This window comes from Lissotriton helveticus, chromosome 10 (genome assembly GCF_964261635.1).
Source record: "Lissotriton helveticus chromosome 10, aLisHel1.1, whole genome shotgun sequence".
Classification (NCBI taxonomy): domain Eukaryota; kingdom Metazoa; phylum Chordata; class Amphibia; order Caudata; family Salamandridae; genus Lissotriton; species Lissotriton helveticus.
Window position 1 is genome coordinate 823,593,745 of NC_136071.1, and position 23,017 is coordinate 823,616,761.

The window sequence follows — 23,017 nt, forward strand, 5'->3', positions numbered from 1 at the left end:
GCGTCGTATTTACAGCAATATGACACATTCCTGTGTTTGGTGCCTGGTGCCTGCATTGCAGGGATGACTGTTTTTGTGCAGGGAGGGGCACCTTAATGCACAAAAACATTAATTGATGTTGTTTTCCTCCTTCTATGTGTGCTGCATACTGCAGCACACATAGAAAGAGGAAAAAACAAGGAGAAATAAAGGTATTTCTCCTCTTTGCGCCACTTTTACGCCTACCCTGGGGAAACGTTAGAATCTGACAAATTAGCAGGTTTACAAAAGCTTGTAAGCCTGGGAATGTGTCAGAATCCATGGGTGCTGCTTGAGAACACCCAAAACAACACCCAGGGAACGTCCCTTTCACACAGAGTATTGCGTGAAAGGGGGCCATATTTACAAGACCATGAAAAGTCTCACAGGGTGGCTTTGCATCGCCTTGTAAATATGGGTCAGTGCACTGCACCACTGGAGTGTAAAAAAAAGTGACACTCCAGTGACTCAAGGGGCTTGTAAATATGCCCTAGTGTGTAGTGGCTATAATTGTTGATATTAGTGAAAGTGAGTGTGTAATTTCCTCACCAGACTCATTGCACTCTTTAGAAGCTGATTCTTTATTATAAATGATGATGAAAGTTGCAAAAGATGGTTGGTTGTAGGAAAGGACTTTGGAGACTGGTTTACAATCTTTCACTAATGTTACAAGTGAATAATCCATAGTGAATGGCTTTTTGTTTCAGCATAATGTTCTTGTTCCATTCATGTCTTCAAGGCATCTAGTAATCAAGTTTGCTCATGAGGGACAACTCAGTAACACTCCCACATGTACAAATTTAAAACAATATAATTTGTGGCCATCTTTGGACGATCATGTCAACAGATTATTTGCTTCATATGATACCTATCTTTTATCAGATAAGCTTTGTAAAGCAGGCACTCCCTAACATATTGTTAAGCTGCTTAAACTAAAGTTAAGTCAAGGTAAAAATAATTTTTCCAGGGACATTGATCTTCGATATTTAGAATGTAAACCGTCAGCAGTGCATACTATGGAATCATGGCAAGTTGAAGGGGTATACCCTTATAACGAATTACCTAGCCCCAGGCTTAGAATGACAGTCGTAAACATTAGGATTGTTTTATATCTGTGTTATTGATTTCCAGAAATCTATCTGTGGTAAAAATGTGATTTAAGACATTTTATTAGATTGTTTACTTTTAATGTAAATATGAGTATTTCTAAAGTCAGTTTTAATAAAATCTCGACTAAAAAGTATAGTGACAAAGGATTTATGTGATTCCTTTAAGCAAGTTATGTAATTTCTAAGTAACAATCATGAAATTTAAATTATGGTTTACGGTGGAATGCGTTTGAACTTGTATATATGTGTGTCGTTTGAGAGATTATCTGCTAGATTCATCAAAGACCCGTTGTGGGAGTCTTTAATAGCGATTCATAAGGAATCGCTATTAAGGACTTGCAAAACGGGATTCATGTAGGAATTGCAAAGAATATTGCGATTCCTACATGTTCCTTATATGCGATTAGCAAATTGCTAATTGCAAATAAGGAATAACTCCCCATGCATTCCTATGGGCCTACAGGCCCAAAGGAATGAATGGGGAGTTATTCCTTATTTGCGATTAACAATTTGCTAATCGCAAATAAGGATGCGATTTCAAGGGTGCAGGGGTGTCCAAAGGACACCCTGTAGCACCCCTGAAATGTGAATTTACACTGATGTTGTGCACACACATGTCCAAAGGACATGTGTGTGTGTAACATGCAACTTAGAAAAATGCATTTAAATGCGTTTTTCTAAGTTTTTGCTATTTACCACGCGGTTTGACTTCGTGGTAAATAGCGGTCCTAAATTGCGAAATCGCAATTTTTCAAATGTTTCATGAATATCATTTAAGGAATCTCTAATAGAGATTCCTTAAATGCTAATCCTCGCAAATTTGCGAATTCTTTATTAGCGATTTTTGCATTTGGGATGATGAATCCCAAATGCAAAAATTGCACTCGCAAAGGGCCAGATTCTCAGAATCTGGCCCTTTTGCAAGCGCATTTCGCTTGATGAATCTGGCTGTATGGCCTAAATAAATAATTTTGTATATGATAGTTTGAATACTAGTATTCTCAAAATCATTGTTGTGATTTCATCTTTTATTTTCTTTATAGGTATTTTTTAGAGTGAAGTAGCTGAAACTAATTTTCCTATTCTGTTTTTTCAAAAGGGGAACCATCATCTTCCCACATCCACTGGGTTGCTCTTAAATTTTTTATATCTTGCGTTGATGTCTTTCTGGAAATGTCTCCATTATTTATTTTTCATTTTTATCTGCAGTTAGTGCATTGGGCCCCTCTTTTCACCTTCAATTTAGGAGGCAGAAATTTTAATTTGCTTTCCTCCTGCCGAAGTCTTCTGCAGAAGTCTATTTTTTTGCAGGAAATCACATTGATAGTCGGTCAATGTGTTAAGAGTTGCTATAAATCCAGCAAACAATTAACTGAATACTTTAGAAATGTCGTGAGTGACAGATAGGTATAATAGGAATATATCCAGCACATGGCAACATTACTTCATATTTTGGAATAAATTAAAGTTAAACAATTTTATCTGACAGTCATGTGCAACAATAGTCACTCACCTCCATTGTAAAGCCTATTACTTTGAAACATTGTTCAATTAGTTCAAATTGTGATTTGTAGAAACTATTGTTCATAAAATCTTGCACCATTCGTATGTTCTCATTTTGCAGGTACCTAAAAATTGTAGATAATGTCATTAAAGCTCAAATGATATCATAATTTAAAATAACATTGGGGCTTATATATCAAACATATTACATTACCTGGGAGGTTTGCTCTCTGACAGTTTGTAATGTCCCAATTTCTTCTTCTCTGTCAAACCAACATACATGTAATAAAAAATGTGAAAATTCCTCTCTCCTCTGTAAAAAAAGAATGAATATATAAGATTTCTATAGTATACCTATTGTCATATTTAGCTATCTTTTATTGTGGATATATATATATATATATATATATATATATATATATATATATATGTATATATATATATATATATTTATTTGATTTTCTTTTTATGAAAATAGTTCATAGATAAATTATAAGGATATTTTATGTGGTTTTACATATTCAGGGCCCAATTCACAAGCAGAAAAATACGTTCAAAATAGTATTTACCTGTAGATCTATGGCTGTATACACTATACAGTGCTTCCAAGAGTAGATGTAAGCTAATATACCTCCTTTAAAATGACGAGTACTGTTGATGAATGCCTAAATCTAAAAACTGAATGCTACTACACCTAACATGACAATAATAAGCTGGCATACCACGTGGGTGCACCACATAAGAGGAATGTTCCACCTACTCTGCATAGCATTCCGAACAGGGTAGACAGTGAGCAAACCAACACTTGACGGCAATCACACACAATTAGGAAAAATAATCTGTAGAATAAATTCGAGAAACACCCAGGGTTCAGAACATTTTTCATTGCGCCCTGTGTAGCCTTGGAGGCATACTACTATAGCAGCCATCAGGATACAGACCATACAACTAGAGAGGAAGAGGAACTTCACTGAGGAGGAGGCAGAGAATATGACCAGTTTTCTAGATGACTATGAAGCATTACAAACATCATCCTCCAAAAACTCAGTGAGTGGAAAAGCAAGGCATGCTGCTGAAGGTTAGCCATGTGGAAATGTCCCAGTCATGTGGCAGGATCTCAAGGAAAGGATAAATGCTTTTGGGATTGAAGTACGTGTCATGGGGAAAAGCTTAAATAATTTACAAACAACACAGCGCAACCTCACAAATGCATATCATCTCTCTTACTTTTCCCAGAACCCATACATACATTATTGCAAGGCCCAGCAACAGCAACCACCCTTTTTGTGGCAGTGGCACAACCTGGAGTGTCACAACACCCCACACACTCTGATGTATGTCACAGCACTGTCAGCCCAAACCACTATCAAAAAATAAGTGCCATGATACGTGTCCACCATAACTACTTCTTTCAACCACCTACTTCCGTCTGTGTGTACCTAACAATGTCATGCCATCTAAAACTCCACAAAAAAGCATGACACATACAGCCACACTTGGGGGTCCATTAGGATGGCGGATGGATCCATCCGCCATCCCTGCCGTCCGCCACCTTTCTTCCCACCGCCATGTTACGATGGCGGGGGAGACCGTGGCGGAGGGGAAGACCGTCCGCTGCTTTTCCGCCGCGGTCACCTTGCGACCGCGAGGAAAAGGCCTGATATGGTGGTCTATCAGACACCGCCAGCCATATTAGGATGGCCTGTGAGGAATGCCTTTCCGTGGCGGCAATGCCGCCACGGAAAGGCTTACGGTCTTTGCTTTGGGGGCCCGTTGCGGGCCCCCAGGGTGAAGGGGAGGTTGGATGCACATGGGGGGTACCTATGGTACCCCCCAGCATTTCAATGTACACCATGACAGGCACCGCGCGGTGCCGGTCATGGTGTACATTGAAATGTACAACGTGCATTTTTTGCATTGCGGCGGCCGGTGCTTCAAGCACCGTTCGCCGCATTGTAAAAAATGCGGGATGCACCCGCCACTGTGGCGGATGCATCCTAATTGGGGGCACGGTTCCTCCGCCCTTGTGGCGGATGGTACCAGCCCCAGACAGGATGTCCGCCATCCTAATGGACCTCCTAGTCTGTCTCTGCTACAATTGCAGGACATGAGTTGACTACTTCTCAGCCATCTGCCACTGCCCCCAATTCTGTCCCTCTCTGTGGCTCCATGGAGACTGGCCACTGACATTGGATGATCGCAGAGCCTGGTAAGTGTCCTTTCACATGAAGAACCAAAGAGCGCTGTAACACAGTTTAATACACTGTCAACTCCATTAACACCTCAATATTCCTTAACAATATACTACCTCATGCCTCTGTTGTCAATGTAATCAAAGGTTTCAAGTCTGCTTTTTCCTCCGACTACACATGCTCTTGCTCTGTCCACCACTAGTGCCACCAATCCCTACCAATACACTGAAGCAATTTGTTTTGCAAGATGTTAAGAATGTGTAACTTCCAACATTGCTTTCCAGTGTAAGGCAAATAAAATTTATGCTACAGCTTAAAAGATGCATTCTGTGTCAGGAACAATATGGTCCAGTATTACCCCCTCTCAACTGTATATCAATGGCATTGGTAACTCCATCGGGTGGATAATAATTCCTCTGATAGTTCTTCATTTCTACCTGGGTGAAAAACCTTGGATCCAAATGTTTTCAGTGAATCATTTAATTCAGACGCAGTCAGTAAGTATTGGGACCAGCTTCATTGGATTTACCCATCACTCAAGATGAGGGTACTAAAATCAAGCATTTTCCAAAAGTAATGTAATGGTCTGAGAATGACTGATGAATGTCACTGATCAACTTTGTAGCTGTGTATTCTTCTACTGTTTATGTAAGTGTTGTAGGTTATCACATTGTTGTGTCAACAAACATATGTGCTAAACCCAGAAAATAAAATAAAGGAAAATGCCTGATTGTGCCCATATCAGTCAAGAAGGAGAACTAAGATTAAATACACATGGCCTTGCACCATCTAGAAGTTGCTTTACATCACCTATAAGTAAAATGGACAATTTATATGTTCCAAAGTGTCTTTGTTGACAGCTGCAGTCACTGAACAGCCCTGCTCACAACATTACAACCTAACTACCACATTGGTATAAGAGTCCCACTGCAATCAGGACAGCAGCCTTCTGTCATCCAGCAATCAGGTGAGTCTCACACACCAGAATATCCATAACACTGTGTAACCTAATTCACCACATTGTAAACAGGTAATATCTAATACATTTGTGTACAATGACATTTGTTGGGCAGAACTCAGAGATAGCATCTATGGCCCATGTCCTCAAATTAATCTCAGATATGCAATATTTAATACATAAATCTTTTTGTTATAAAGCAGCTTACATCATGGGGTCCACCCACAAACACTGGTAGGTAAGAAATGTTATTGTCTACAGTTACTGGGTCTTTTGTGAGCACCATGAAGTCTAGAACTCCAGTTACGATTGAAATTGCTTATGGCACTGCTGTAGGTTAATTACAGAAGTCATACCATATCATATATACCCATCCTATAACAAGTTCGCAGACCAACAAGTCTCTCTTTCATTCACAAAACCTGTGTCACAACTGCTATAGGAGTAGGCTCTATCCACGAGGGGAGGCAAATATTGAGTTCCAGCACAGGACCCTCTATTTCTAAAGAATGGCATCACAGCGGTACATCACTTCAAAGAGGACAAGAAAAGTGTTGCCCATGTGTAGGATGACCCACCTACCACCAAGTCACTGCTGGCCACCAGCCTTCCTCATTTGGCTTTTTTTCTGAAATGCTTGTCCAAGACCAGGGGTGCCTATCCCAGCAATGCAGAACTCATTTACTCACAGCTGAATCTCTGTTGATACCCTAGAGTAATCTCCTGTCCCACCCCAAATGCAGCAACAAGCCAAGGGTCCAATTCACAAAGGTACATTTAGACAAAAGTCTAACTTTACGACTTTCGGTATTCACAAAGGGCATTTACTACTCGTAAATTTCCTTTGTGAATACCGAAAGTCAAACTTTACGACTATCACAAAGGGCATCAACGAGTGAGTACCGAAAGTCGTAAAGTTCAACTTTCATCTAACTTTACCTTTTTGAATTGGGCCACTAGTCTTTTCTCTAGCATCATGTGAATGGGAATACCTTGGTTAGCTTTAGGCAACTCCCATACTACATTCATCACGTTTAAGGCTCCCTGTTTCCCATTTTCACACATTTTTACAGATAAATACAGGTAGAAAATGTGTTTTTTGTCTGCATTTTTTTTTAAGTGGATAAAAACAGCCAAGTGTGCTTCTTTTTTTAAGTGACTCTCTGCTGCCTTTTAAATGAATTGTAGCCCAACAGCTGAGCAGATGGGCAGCATGGGAAACAAAAAAAACAGGATGAAATTACTTTAAATAATGGCATATGTCAATATACATTTGAGGTATAATGCTAATATTTAGTGGATGTATTGTTGTGTGATACTTGGCAGCTTAAATAGATAAATCATGATAGACAACAGGATGAGTGCGTCTCTATCAGTTAAATAAATATGGAAGTATACAGTTTTAAAATTTCATTTATAAACAAAACTTGACATAAATATGGATAAATACAGATATAATGCCCCCAAAAAATGGCATAAATACAGGCGGAAATGTTAAAAAAATAAATACCATGAAACCGAAAGCCCTAATCACCCTTCAATTCAATCCTCAACATCCCATTCAACCAGGTTGATGAGTGAGATGGAAATGCATGAGTGATGCTTAAGCTTGGGGAAGGCCAGGTCTTCAATGGTAGGAATTTGGAGCTGTAAGTCGTGATCATAACTGCTACACTCTTGGGAAATGTTCTTTTCATTTCAGATGTAGCTTTCCATAAATCAGCATCTATTAGTTATTTAATTTTCACAAAGACATAGACACAGATTTGATACACATATAATTATCATTAAGCAATTCAAAATGTATTGTACCAATGTTGCATCTTTTAATCTAGGTAATTTTAGTTTCTACTCAGTTTTGAACCTTAGCAATATCTATTGCCTTAGCTATCCGCTCAAACTTCTTGGTTGCTTTTGGATTCTGGTGAATTAAGCCAATACAGGAGCATCACTAACCACACACAAACCAGAAACCCGGAGAAGCACACCTTCTCCGGGTTCCATGGCCCATGTGTTGCTCCAGTTTATAATGGATTTTTTGATAGCATGTGAAGCAGCCAGGTCTATTCTGTTGTCCTTTGGTGCAGGTGGCTATAAAGCGGAGAAGGGTATTGTAAGAAACTGCCTCTGTTTGCATGATTACTACCAGTTTTTTGGACTGATGCTGCTGTTTTTATCACTCTCTGCACTGGGACACTACTAACAAGGATCCAGTACATATGCTCTGACCCATAAAACATGTTAAAATTGGCTATACTCCTAATTGGTATAATGAACTAAGTCCCGACTGTATGGTACAAAATGGCCTGTAAGTTAAATGTCATTGGTGGACTGCTGCACATATTGTAATACGACTTAAGTGACAATACAAACATGACTGCTGGCCTGTCACAAGTTATCTGACCGTGCAGGTTTAAAGTGCAAATTCAACCTATTAAACTAACCCCTTTTAACAGGCCTAAACCCTCCTTTTAGATATCAGTAAGTCGCCCCTAAGTAAGCCTTAATGATCATTAAGGCAGGTGTCTGGTATTTAAAAGTAGGACTTGTAAAAGTTTATTGAAAAACATGTCCTTGCAGTGACAAGACCCAAAAAGCTATTTTCACTGTAGCAGGTTTGGCTGTTCCATAGCAAACACTCAGGAATTAACATTGAGATTAAATAATGTTATCAGCACTTAGGAACCAGAGGAAAAGTTAATTATTTGACTTTTGAAAAAATATTTATTACATCTACATTTCATTGGCCAATTCGGATTTGTACTAAATACTTTAAAAAAGGTACTTTTAAAAAGTCACCTTTTGCCTGGCTAAAGCTTCAAAAGCCCATTTGCATTAACAACCAACTGTCATCCAGGAGACAAATAGCATATTGATGGAGATGAACTTGTTCTAGGAACTAAAACAAATGCCTTGGATGTGCACAGGTGTTTTGTTCCTCCAACAGGATGGCAATCCATGCAGCACAGAGGAAACTTGAAGCCCTGTGGCAGAGGGCAGAGGGCTCGCGCGCTGAGCGCAGAATTATTTTAACCTACCTTTTCTTCGCTGCTGAATACGAGCAGCCCTACAGCCTGCCCGTCCCGCTGAGTACGAGCGGCGGACGGTAACCTTATTTTAATTAACTCCCCTCCTATCCCGCCCTCCTGACTCCTCCCACCTCCCGCGTCACATCCTATTTATACGTCCCCCATGCGTCAGCGCAGCGGACGAGCGCAGCGGGCGCGCCGTAAACGCGCCGGAGTTGCGCCAGAGTTAAGCCCGTCTGCGCCCGTCCGCGGCCGGACGGGGCGAGGGGCACGTCTTTATGCCAAATTCACATCGTACTCTTTTGAGGAGCTTACCTCCCTTCAGGGCCACTGGCCACTTTCTGAGCCTGTCCGCAGCCACATTGCCTCATTAGGGCTTGTCCCTCAACTCATGCCTACACCGACGATATCCCCACCGGCCTCTTTGCCGCCATGCTCTCCTACGCCTGACCCCTCTTCCCCTGTTCCCTCATTATCTGTCCTTTTGCTCAACACCAGGTCGCGGTCAAACACCACCATGAGTTGTTTGCCCTTCTTGATTCCGAGAAGCCTGACATACTTCTCCTGACCGAAACCTGGTTTTGTGATTCCTCCCTTCCCGCATTGTTGGCTGCTATCCCCCCTTCCTATGTTGCTCTGCGCGCCGACCGCCCTGCAGGCAGAATAGGTGGTGGTGTGGGTTTAATTGCTCGGTCTGAATTTAATTTTCAACTTCTTTCCTTCCCTCCTATCCCCCCTACCGAATTCCTTGTAGTCCGTTCCCTTTCTTTTTCCCCTCCTATCACATGCCTATTGATGTATCGTCCACCCCAGCCTTCATCTCTGTTTCTGCCAGCATTTCAAGACCTACTAGCCACTCTGGCGGTAAACTACGCCTCGGTCTTAGTGCTAGGCGATTTTAACTATTGGCCTTCGGACCCTTTAGAATGCACCGCATCTAAAGAATTTACCGAATCTCTCCTTTCCCTCAACTTTGTTCCTCACATTTCCGTCCCCACACATTCTCACGGTCATATACTTGACCAGGTCTGGTCCCTCAATCTTCCTGTTTCCCTGGTGTCTGTATCCCCCTGTCCTTGGTCCGATCATGCCTTTATTTCCTTTTCCATCTTTCTCAACTCGGTGTCCAAGGTTCCACATGCCAAAAACACCTGGGCGCGGAATTGGAACCGAGTTGATCTTCCCTCCTTGACCTCCCTGCTTCGGAATTCCTGTCCGACCTTCTATGGTCTTTCATCCAACTCACAAGCCATTGCTATTAATACCTGGCTGGCTGGAGGTTGTGATTCGGTTGCTCCTCTACGCCGTATTTCCACCCGTTGACCTAAGGACTCCAACAGGTGGTTCACTGACCACATAAAAGATCTAAAACTGACCGTACGGCAGGCAGAGAGGCAATGGAGGAGAAATTACTGTCCCTCATTAAAAACTCACTATCTAACATCTCTTACGGAGTATAAAAAAGCTATTATAGCTGCCAAAACCATCTATTTCTCAACAAAAATAATGACAGCTGAAAATAAACCTAGGGAAATTTTTGGCATAGTGAACGACCTAGCTTTTTCCGATAGAGTCTCACCCCAAATTCCCCCTACCCAGTCCCTTTGTGATCAATTAAATACCTATTTTGTGGACAAAATTGTAACCATCAAAGCCAACATCCCCCTCCCCTCCTCTACTTTTGTCGATCCTTCTTCCCCCACTGTTCTAAGCCATCTTACTGTCATTCCCCCCATTACTGAGGAAGCATTCGTAGGGATACTCTCGAAAGTCAAATCGGGTTCTCCGGCAGATATCTGCCCGGCAAGAATCCTACAACAGATTTACTCTGCTTGTCCCCAGCTCCCCACCACTTTCCTTAATAGCTCCCTTACTCAGGGAGTGGTGATTCCCGCTCTTAAATCAGCCACAATAGTGCCCATTTTAAAGAAGCCCGGCGCTGACCCCTCTATCTCAGCAAACTACCGCCCCATCTCTTTGTTACCCTACCTGGGCAAGGTGCTTGAGCGCCATGTCACCTCGGTACTCAGCGCCCACGTAGAAGCAAATGGAGGCTTAGCTTCTCGCCAGGCCGGCTTCCGTCCCAGGCACTCTACCGAATCGGTCGTGGTGTCAGTCCTGGACAACCTCAGGGAGGGTATGGATTACGACAATCGTCAGGCGCTGGTGCTCCTCGACCTCTCCACCGCCTTTGACACGGTGGACCATACCATCTTACTTTCACGTGTCAGGGCGGCGGGAATAGAGGGCTCAGCCCTGGTTTGGATCTCCTCCTTCCTGAGGGACCGCACCCAGGCAGTTCGGCTGGGGGATTTCACTACCACACCTCTACAAGTCACTTGTGGTGTCCCCCAGGGTTCTTCTCTCTCTCCCTTATTGTTTAACCTTTATATTTCTCCTCTAATCTTTGCACTTCAGCAGCTGGAGGTCACCGTGTACAATTACGCGGATGACCTCCAGCTCATCTTTAATCTTTCCTCCTCACCCCTTTCTATCTTAAATTTCCAATCTATTATGATTTTTATCAGGGACTGGATGAGCCACAACCATCTCAAACTGAACCCGGACAAAACCGAGTTGGTCCTCACTGGTGGTTCTTCCAGTCCCTGGAATTCTCTTTTCTGGCCTTCTTCCTTTGTTATTTCCCCCACTCCTTCTTCCACAGTTAAAACCCTGGGTGTCAAAATCAATAACCAACTCACTCTACACTCACATATCAGTTCAGTTGTCTCTTCTTGTTTTCTCACTCTTCGAACTATTCGTACTGTCTCCCGTTTCTTTTCCCCCCAAGCACTTAAGCTGATCATGTCCGCACTGGTGATCTCGCGGCTGGACTATGCCAATGCCATTTACAACGGCAGCCCTGCATACAGCCTGCGGAAGCTCCAGATTATCCAGAACCAAGCGGCCCGGTTGGTGTATGGTCTCCCCCGCTTTCACCACTCCACACCCCTTCTAAAGGAGCTTCATTGGCTCCCTGTGAAAGGAACGCTCCCTTTTTAAAACCGGCTGTATGGTTTTTCAGGCTCGCCAGGGCACTGCCCCCGCTTTTATTTCCTCTCTGATCCAAGACTATGTCCCGATCAGAGAGCTTCGCTCCTCCTCTAAATCCCTCCTGCAAATTCCACGTTTTAAGCGTAAGAAGTGGGGTGGAGCCAACTTCTCAACTCTGGCTCCCACCTTCTGGAACTCCCTCCCTGATCACCTACGCTTGGCCACACAATATTTATCTTTCCGCAGAGATTTAAAAACGTTCCTATTTCGACAGACTTTTCCCTTGTAACCTGCCCATTTTCCTTTGCGCTTGGTTACTCCGCCCTCTGTTGCTAGACCTTCTATTATAGCGCCAAGAAACCGTTTGGTGAACGCTGCGCTTTACAAATGTTTTAAATTCAAATTCAGAGGAAATGTATTATCTTCAATCAGGCCTAGACTGTTTTAGGCAGTTGTTAGACTTGGGCCTACATCTCCCCTTTGTTCCCCAAACAAGTCAGACGCAATACCAGTGAGAGAGGGAGCTGCTCCCAGAACTGATTTGAGTGACCACAGAAAAAAAGGTTGCCCATTTCCCTGCCTGCATTTTCTAGGGTGGGCAAAGGAGCTCTTTACAAGGGAAGAATGGTTCTACCATCTTGGTTTTGAGTAGAGAACCGCAGTGCAGGATTGTTTGCTGCCAGGTAATGCTGCAAAAGTGGGCATGGAAATTCTTCCCTACGGGTTAGGGAGGGACCAGGACTCACACTCATTCAGAAGATGGTGCGAGGGATATATGTTGCACCCCGTGTACCTTCTACAGGACCTGTGGATGACAAAACAGAGACTGCACCACCTGTTGAGATCTGTGAGTACTACACGAAGAGCTGGACCTGATCCCACTTGTACCTAGGACAAAGAAGTGGACTCTCAAGGTCAGTTTGCTGACCTCCTGTTAAGCTTGAGTGAAATAAAAACTGCAAGGAGTCCACTTTCCCGATAGAGCCCAGCTGACCAGTTTCAACATGACCTGCCTTGACCCAGCTGCTGGCTTCTGTTGGAGTGATTCCTGATCTGCAAGTGCTGTTCCTGTGGCCTTCGAACCCTTGGCTGGGGCCAGAGTTAGTTTCTCCCACCTAAACTTAGAAACCTGGAACTTAGAAACTTTTTGCTAACTTTCTGCTTGGAGAACCATTGTGGGACCAGGACCAGAGTAAGAGTAAGAGTTTTATTTGCATAATTAATTCAAATCATTGCAATTTATACAGACACTGTTTTAAAGTTTAAGAGAAAAAAAAACACTAGTCAAATACCAATAAAAACAGTAAGCACATAGGAAAGAGAAAATTGTTTTTGGGAATTAAAGTTCATTCTTGGTCATCTAATGGCAGCAAAGATTTAATTTCAGACATAAATTTTACAAAGCGAGTCGCCATCTGGGGTGAGTCGCCCCTCATGCATACTTCTAGTGCTTCTTGGCATGTCCTGGTGTTAAGAGAAAGCCAAATCGGACAAAGCCAAAAAGTTAGTTGGACTAGTAAACGACTACAAATGCACAAGATGTGAATTAAGTTTTCCTCCTCTTGTTTGCAGATGCGGCAGTGTGTGGGGGCAGCTTTCTTGTATCCTTGACCAAACTTATATGCCATCAGTGGGATTAAGCCAAAACGTAGTCTCATTAGTTGGTGTTTTGCGTAAGGCTTCATGGGCGATGAAAGGTAGAGCGGTAATGTTTTGGAGCGTAGAGGCCCAGCTGACGCGAGAGAGCTTTAACACTGATTGTGCGTCATGTTCATAGGAAAGAATTTTTTTTGTTTAGTCAAAAGTTTGGGTTTCGCCTCTATGGGTAGCGATATTGACCATATATCCTGAACCTTTAGTGTTTCCAAGAAAAAAGTCAAGTATTTATTCCAGGATGTGTCGGGATTGCTGAACAATGACCATATGCAGCTCTTTAAAGTGTGAGAACTGGCTAGTTTTGTTTTTAGACTATAAGCAATAAATCTTGCACTCATAATCCAGTGTTGGGAAAACAGGGAGAATTTCTTTCGGATTTGGGCATGAGAAGTCGAGTTTGGCAGTTGGAATACTCTGCGAAAACATGCTGACTGAGCTCTATCTAGCCAGTTGGTCATTTTGTCTTTATAGGTTATAGCACCGAAGGCTATTGTCGGGAGGAGTTTTGTGCCTATCAGCCTTATTAATGGGGCAAAATCCGGGGAGTGGAGGGCTCTCTTTGTTCTTATAAAAGCCCCCTCCAGGCTCCGAGCAACGCCCTGTATTGCAGTTATGTGCGCGGTCGGTCTCCCTTTGTGGTCTATCCGGACACCCAGATATTTATATGCGGTGACTGATTCCAATGCCTTCCCCTCAATTAACCAAGTGCTCTTTTTTGTTTTCGAGGAAGAGACTGCCATTACTTTGGTTTTGGTAGCGTTGATCTCTAGTATGTTGGTGTTGCAATAAAGGACGAGGGAATCGAAAAGTCTTTGAAGACCCACCTGGGTTTGATCGAGCAAAATAGTGTCGTCAGCGTATTGCAAGGTTTGGATTTTTGTTAGGATGATTCTCGGAGGGCAGGCTCGACAGGGGGCCAGCCATTCAGGGAGGTCTGCAAGACACAAATTGATGAGTAAGGGTGCCAGGATACATCCTTGCTTTAAGCCTCTGTTGGTGTAGATTTTATCAGTTGAGGACCATCTCGAGGTGACTCTTATTTTAACCCAGGTATCTGTGTGTAGAGCTATTAATGCTTTCAGTAAAGGCTGGGGGATGCCCCATTTAGTCAAATTGTACCCAGAGTTTGGGCCGAATCACGCTATCGAAGGCTTTCCGAAAGTCAATGAAGCCCAAGTATAGTGATTTACCTTTCGTAGCTAGTGCCGTCTCCATCATGTGGGCTAAGCAGATCAAATTATCTTCAATGTGGCAACCCCTTTGGAAGCCGGTTTGTGTAAAGGGAATTAAGTTGCAGTTTTCCACCCAAGTTGTTAGTTCGGATAAAAGGACACTTGGATATGCCTTCCCGTCTACATCGAGGAGGGCTATCATCCGATAGTTGTCGGGGCTGGAGCGTGAGCCTTTTTTATGGATGGGAACAAGTAATGATCCTTGCCAAGAAACCGGTATAGGGCCACCCAGTATTGCTGTCTCAAAAAGGGGAGCCAACATCAAAGCCCATTTCTGGGCAGAGGCTTTATATACTTGAGTGGGGATGCCGTTTGGTCCTGGGGCACCCCCAGAACGCATTTTCTTTATTATTAGCGCTACTTGGTTTGGGGTTATCTTAGCAGTTGGCCTCGTATCATCGTGGGAATTAGTGTGCTTAAGGATGGGAAGGCTATTACAGTTAGTGCCATTCGGTTCTGTATAAAGTACTTTGACATAAGCCTCCCAGTCGGCGGGTGAGATGTTAGTTGCACTGGGAGGTTTAGCAGTTTTAGTAGCCTTGTTTACCCAGCTCCAGAATTTTCTTTGGTCCTTTGATTTTATGATCTCGTGGGCCGCTGCCCAGTGGTGTTCTTCCTCCATTCTCTTAAGGATAAACCTAGCCTTCCTATGTTCTTTTCGGGTAGCTGATATTTCACCCCGTAGAGATTTATATGCACTTTCATTATTAGCATGATTTCGCTGTAGCCTATTTAGTTTATTTTTGGTGGTAATTATAAGTTGCTTTTTCTCTAAGATGGTAGATGAGGCCGGAAGGCCTTTGTCTAGACTTTTTGTTAGCTTTGGGGCTAGTTGTTCTCCGAAATCAGTCACAATGATTTCCCATGAGGATGCTGTCAAATGATTACTGCCATCCGGATTCCATTTGGTCAATAGATGGTCCACCTTCGCTTCTATTATTTCCTGATTGTCCTCGGACCATTTCAATTTTCTTACAATCTGTAAGTTAGATTTGTTTCCAATTAAAGGAATATTCGGGCAATGGGAATGCCAAAGATCAATTTTGCACTTTAAAATTGCATGATCACTTTCTAAAGATGGAGTTACCAAAAACTGTCGTACCAACTGGAAGTGAGTGACTGATATCCACATGTAGTCCAGAGTGGCCATTCGAGAGGAAGATACATGAGTATATGCCGCTGGTTGATCGGAGGTGATTCTTCCATTTAGGATGCGAAGGCCTAGTTGGTTTAAGTGTGTTGCTAATTTTATCCCTTTGGCTTTCTTCCGTTGGAACTGAGATTTTATCTCCGGGATAGCCCACATTTCGTTGGTTGAAGATGGTTGATAAATTAGGGTGGGGCCGGTCTCCATTAGATTGGTGTTGAAGTCGCCCATTATCAGCCACATATCATTTGGGAAATGAGCATCGAGGTTGTTTATGTCAGGGAGCATTTTTCTCAGTGTAGCCTCTCGTCGTATTTTAGAGGGGTGCAGGTAGACACAACCGAGGATCATTTTTTTTTGTCTTAATTTTTCTCTTTCGTGACACTGAGTCTCGGTGCTGATGAAAATATGATCGCCCTGGGCTTTATAAAGCAATAGTAGCTTTGCGATCAGAGTATTCTTCACGGCGATCAGCACACTTCCAGAGGCATGGCCACTTGCAGCAGATGGCATAGCATGACATTCAATAACGGTGAAATCCTCCCAGATGGTGTTTTCCAGGGCCCAAGTTTCTTGGAGAGCAAATATGTCCTGGGTCTTCTGGAGGCCCGTAGTTAGCCATTCAGTTTTCTCTTTTGTTAACCCTCGAATATTCCAAGAGCAAATATTAAGATGGTGTGCTGCATCGTGGTTGTATTTTTCTTCATTCAATGTTTTCGATATATTACCCTAAGGCCTGAGAGAGCCAAGACCAATCTTGGGATTTGTGAATCTTGAGTACGCATTTGCGTGGTCCACCCACCCTTGGAGCTATTATTTGGAGTGGGTTCTCTATCCAGGGTGCTGTTATTGTTATCCTGTTTTAGTTCTAGTATGTTATTACCGACCGTTGGAGAGCTACATATGTTTTTTAAGAAATCTGGGTATTTAGCGTTTGTAAGGAAGCTGACCCATACGCCCCAGTCACTCAGTTTTTTTTGTTATTCATTAGGATTGCTGCCTGGTCTTTATTGTAGAAAGTTACCACAGTCGATTCGTTTTTCTGGCCCTGTTCATGGTCAAGGAAAGCCACATTTTCGATGTCCATTGATTTTACATTTTCGAGTCCGGGGACCTGCGAGTATAACTTTAAAATGTTTCCTTTATTTAAAATATCCCATTTTCCTTGAGATACGTATTCCGGGTACAGTAGTATTTTTTTGTGCTGTTGAGGCAGGGAGAGTAACTCTCGATGATTAGGTTTTGATTTATTCAGAGATTGCTGTTGCGGGCATGGCAGTAATGACTCGGTGAGCGACTTTTCGTTAACTGGGTACTCTAGGTTGTCTTGGTTGTTTGATTTAAGACTCGAGAGGCAGATATCTGTGAGCAAGTCGCTTCCTCTCGCTATTTCTTGAGGAGACTGCATCATGTACTCAGGTCTTTCCATAGGAGACCGGGGTTTGTCTATTCGTTTTTCTTCATGTTCATCCCTCGTTTTAGCTCGTGTTGATGGCACTTCTATGAGCGCTTCTGTTTTTGTTGCTTCCTCTTCTATTTTTGGCAAGTTGGTTACGTCATGGTAATTTGTTGTTTTCTGGTTTGGCTCCTGATTGGTAGGTTTTTTTGCACCTTGGGTGAGCAGAGAACTTTTGATGAACGGTTTGATTGAATTTTCATTAATCTTGGTCGAATTACTATAAGACTTTTTATTTTTATTGCTCTTTGTGATTTCTTTTTTTTCCATTGGGTTTGGTAAATTCTGCACCTGGTCTGGCGGATTGTTGTGGTCATCGTTGACCTTTGTTAAAATCGCATCAGATTTTTCCAGAATTTCTTCAGGGTGATGGGCTGGTTTTACAGACAGCAGGGTCGAGTTAGTTGTTAATTCACTCTTATTTGTTCCTAGCCACTGTAATAGTGCATTGCCCTTTTTTGGCTTTATTTAATTTATTTAATTTCTTTAGTTTCTTCTTGTTCTTCCTGGACAAGGCGTTCCCTTCCGTCAAGGCTTGTGTGATCGTGTTTGAAGGCCTAGCAGGACTCAATAAATTGGCTGACACAATTTCAGTGTTAAGTAAAGTAATTTTAACTTGAGCGTTCAGTGGTTGTGAATTTAAAATAGATATGTTGTCAGAGTAATCGACACTTCTCTGAATGCCTAGTACGTGCTCTTGAGCGGCAATGGGGGGCTGTTCTCGTTGGCTACTTGATTTAACATTGTGAGATTGTTGATTCGTTCTCGTGCCACTCTTTTTACAACTTGAACGCTCGGGACTGTATAAACATGCTTTTATTATAGTAGACTTGTTCTGAATTTGAGGGCGTGGGAAAATAGATGTTTTCAGTGGCCTGGTCTGGGCCTCTTTCCTCAAGTCTTCGATTAAAGTGGACATTATTTCCGGCAGTGATTTTTTTAATAACGGATCACAGTTGCAGCCATTATGTTTTTGATTTAGGTTTAAGTTTGTATTTTCGTTTGGATCTAAGCTTGGGTTCAAGCTTGGGATTTGATTTTGTTCCGCATTTTTTTTAACTCTACGTCTCAAAGAGTTTCATTGCTCGAGTTTTAAGCCTATTCCCATTATTGAGTCAGCTACTAGATGTAAGATGTTTATCTGAGCATCCAGTTTGTCTGCGTGCATATGAGCAGCATTGGCCATTGAGTTCAAAGCTTGATTGGTGACTGACAGAAGAGCCTCAACCTTAAGCATTGCTGGAGTGTCTTCCGGGTCCCCTTGCCTGAGTTCTATTGGGGAGTGGTTTTTTTCAGAGAAGTAGAAGTGGGCTGAAAGTGTATTGATATCTGAGCAGCTTAATGTTTGATTCTTTTGAAAAATGTTTTTTGCATCTTGGTGGAAACTACAAACTTTGGTTCCGGCATTACAGCTGTTGTTGTTTGCTGAATGGGCATTAAGAGTACTAGCTTTGGTCTCGTGGTGGATTAAATCGTTATTCCCGGAATGGCGGAGGTGGTTTTCAACAGCGGGGAACGGAGTAGATGTTAACGAGGGGAGATCAAAACTGAGTTTTTGAATATGGTCTTCCGGTGGTACGTCGTATGATTTTGATTCATCTTCAATGAATGGCGACCTTTGTGAGGTCGGAGGCTGAAGAGCTTGTGTTGGAGAATGGGTCAACGAGATCCATATTATAGAGTCTGATGATTTATGCACTGAGTTTTGTGAAGGGATTTTGACTTTTTCCCTTTGACGGGTCATAGCTTGTGTCTCGGGCTCAAGTTCATGAGCTACTCTATGAGGATTCAGCGTGGCAGAAGGAGGTGGCATGGCCAGAGGAAGCATGATTTTTAGTGATTCATCTGGTCTAGGATGTGGGAATTGCTGGCTTAAGAGACGTGGGGGTAATTTTGGGCAGGCAGGAGATGCAGTAGCTGGATCCTTACCACGAATGATTATTTCGGGGTAGAGTGAGACCAAGTGAGGAGAAGTTGAAAGTGTTACTAATTGGTTGTGAGAACTTGTATTCTTGTTGTGTGAGAAATGAGGGGCACTTTTATTTAATTGATCGATCCGAATAAAGTGGTCCCTGATGTCGCCAGTGCCACTATTTTTCTCTCTGAGTGGGTGTGAAGTGTGTAAAGGGGGGTTTGGTCGCGGGGGACGCGGGGATGTCTGACATCCACGGCCACCCACTTGAGGATACAGCAGCTTAGACTTCTGTCGTTTGGCGGTCTTGTGGGGGCGATGAGTGCTTTGTGGTTGGGTGCCACTCCTTGTGCGCATCGTTGTGAGAAAAAGGCTTTTTCTTCACTTTCCTATTTATTTATTTATCTATTTATTTTTTCCCTTCCTCCCTTGTTTTTATTAGAATTTGCTATCCTCTATCGTTGGATTTTATTTCTCTTTCTCTTTGTTTAAAAGTTGGATTTAAAAACACATCTTCACTTTGCTTTGTTTAGGAGGTTTTTTTTCTTGGTTTTTTTTGTTGGCGGGAGGAGCTCTATAGGTATACTCTGAAAGGAGGCCGTCACAACTCCCGCTTAGCCCCCGCTGGGGTTCTCCGGCCACACACCGGCCACACACCTGCAGCCGCACCTCACACTCCTCGCCTTTCCGCTTTAATCTTGTGCTCTATGTCAAGAGCAGATGCTAGCGGCCAGCAACAGAGGTAGGGGGGCAGATGGAAGGCAGGAGGGCGGCGAGCAGCAAGGAAAGGGTGTCCCCTCCTTCCCTTGCTAGACCTCGCTAGAGCAAAGCTGCGCTCCATGTTCTGGCTTCCTCGTTCAGTTCTTGCAGAGCACTAAATGGCGAAATGCTGGGTCTAAAAAGCACAACTTTTCCAACCACGAGTGTTGTATTTAAGCAGCCTTTGTAATGGTTGCTTGGCCTTTGGAGTGCAGTTTGCGACCTGTAGTCCTCTCAGCAGCTGAAAAAGGAGGAGCGGAGAGGGGACTGTGGATAGGGCCCCCAGGAGCAACTGGTCGTGAGCGGAGCTCTCGGGGGGGGGGGGGGCACAGGCAAGATCAGACCTAGTCAGACCTGCCAAGGTCAACTCCCCGGGCTCTTACTTCGCGGCCGCCTCTATCGGCAGCCGCGCTCGCTCTCCCGTCTTTCGCCCTATCTCGGCCTTCGGAGGCCCTCTGAGGTGATCTCACCTTCTTTGCTGAGTGCTGGTCCCAGTAATGGCGCTGAGAAGTTCCTCGGACTTAGAGTGCGGGTAGAATGCGGGTAAGAAAATCCTGCGCTGTCACAGAGCCCTCTGACTGCTGCCGCTGCCATTCACTCTGTCTCGGACAGCTTCAGCTTCGGACCCGGCTTCGGCTTTCAGTTTTAGGTGTAGCTGTCTTTCGGAGCCTCTGCTCCCTGCTCCCAGCTCGTTCTCCCACTAACTCTCTCTACACCTCCGGAAATGCCAGACCATCCTGCCAGCTGAATCACCAAGGGTGAGCCTGACTGAGAAGCAGCTCCCACTTTGGTGGACGGATTGGGTATCGTCACCATGGCAGAGTACTTTACTCCTGTCATGGTCAGGGTACTCCACCTGCCAAATTTAGAGATGCCCAGCAGACATCTCTCGTTTTACTAGAACCACTGTCACAGTAGTTACTGTAAATACATTAAATGTTTGATGTATGGCTCTGTCAATATGACAACTTTCAATTTTTTTTTCTATTTTCAAAAAGAAATTACTAAAGTAGGATTATAAAAAAAAAAAAACAATGACCCCCTTACACCATGGGAGATTTCTCCCATGGTGGGGAGGTGAGGGTCATTTTGCTGTTTTCACAGCCCATTACTGCCAGACTGTCGGTCAGTGAAAATTGACCATGTGTTTTCCCACTGTAAACAAGGTGGGAAAACACATGGACAAACATCTGACATCCCTTTATCAATTGTTGGATCTTCTGAGGTTTTTGTCAGCCGCTGAGATGAAGTTGTCTCTTCCATTTACATACTGAAGTTTTGCCTGACTCTAAGTAATGCAGGTGGATCTTCGCTTTGAAGGAGAGGGTATTTTGTTGCCGGTCTTATGGAGTACCCTCTCTGAATCAGTCTCTCATTCCAGAGGTAGAAAGCTTCGACAGGCCATATGCTGGGTGGCATTTGGTCAATGTCGATGAGTTCCTGAGACTGAACTGCAGACTTTTCTATTTGGAACTTTTCCTACTTCGTCCATGGCTTCACTGAGAACTCACTCTTCATCAATCAGTCATCAGAGAGCCCGTCTCTGGATCCAGCCTGCAGCCTTCCGTGCTGAGGACTCTACCTTCTTGAAATTTTCTAAGTGTAAAAGGTAACTGATGGGACCAAGCAAACACGTGTATCTTACCAGTGCTCCATCGTGGTCAGCCTTAAACCTTAACCTTGTCCAAGTCTAGAGTGACAAGAAACCAGCGGTTGGCGCCTTTTTGCATTATTTTTATTTAACACTTTAAAACTCCATATCTCTGGTTCCAGAGAGATTCACAAAGAAAAAGGCATGTTACTTAGTGGTCAGTTACCACATAAAATTGACGTTAGTGTGTAATCAATTATGTGTATCAGCAATTGCAGTCACAAATAACTGACGCACTGTTTTCCAAATCACAAATAGGATTGAGTACCCATTTTTATTTGCGATCCATAAAGGTTTGCAAAAGTTACCTTGAGAGTTAGAAAGACTTTTGCTTTGTACATGGGAAATCATTATTTTGTGATTGTAAAACCAGTGACTTTGGATGAGCATGCTTTAAGAGCACATGAGTTTAGTACATCCGGCTACTAATTACTTCATGCTCTACCGTCAGACATGGGCAAAGAAAACCATCATACGATTTACCACTCAATGCTGTGACATCCCTTCTGTAGCCTGCCAAATGTAAACCCTGTGACTTATTAATTGACTTTTTTAAAGAATTTGTTAGGAATGGTGTTAAAGCACTACATCCAATCTATGACACATTTTCATTGCTCCCTGTGTCATTTGTCCTATTAGCTGAGTCACATTGCAACACTGTATATTTATATATAATTTGAGGCAACAAGGGAACCCAAAAAAGTCATCCAGGGACCTTGGGAATCAATTCTGTTTAACAACAGTGGTCCCTGAAATAGGGAATGTACAATCAATAAATATAGACTCAGTCGTTACTATATTCAAAGGACATGTCCAGCCGGACAGAGGTCTAATATTTACCTAATAAAGAGTAAACAAGGGATTTCAACAAAACAGTGCATAAAATGGGGCACAAGCCTGTGTCCTACTTAGCAATTACAAAACAAGGGAGAAGGGAACAACACAGGGGGCTCAGGCAAAGCTTAACGGTTTGTTACACATAGGGAATACACGGTGACAAAACAGAGAAACAAATCGCAGATTACACCTTTACAGTTTCAATAAACACACATTTTTCATAGAGTCACAAATACTTTATTCGATTTTCACCAAGTAAAAAAATCATAAAAGCAGTACATAGTAAACAAATTACACATTATAAATATACACAATAAATAGTTATAAAAAACAGCATTAAATCCTAGTATGGTGGTAAATCGATAATTAATAAATTCATAATAGATTCCGTGATTTTACGACGCTTTTTAAAAACATTGACATAGTGCTAATACATAGGGGGTTTCCTAATTGTTGGAGATGTAAATAAGCTGGCCTACATTGCCTCCAAGCCCCGTCTCTAAGATAAGATTTCAACCATCTCGCCCGTTCTTTTTTATACAGTTTGCAAAAGAGTACCAAATG

The 23,017-nt window shown here is 42.9% G+C and overlaps 1 protein-coding gene across 1 annotated transcript in view; it reads right to left on the reverse strand.

Annotated features, from left to right (window-relative positions):
• MYO3A (myosin IIIA) overlaps positions 1 to 23,017 on the reverse strand; it is an 869,350-nt gene that overhangs the window by 409,439 nt on the left and 436,894 nt on the right. Inside the window, exons 14-15 of the mRNA XM_078662798.1 lie at positions 2,845 to 2,943; positions 2,641 to 2,755 (exon numbers count right to left, since the gene is read on the reverse strand). Of these exons, the coding sequence (XP_078518924.1) occupies positions 2,641 to 2,755; positions 2,845 to 2,943 (214 nt within the window). The remainder of the gene's footprint in view (positions 1 to 2,640; positions 2,756 to 2,844; positions 2,944 to 23,017) is intronic.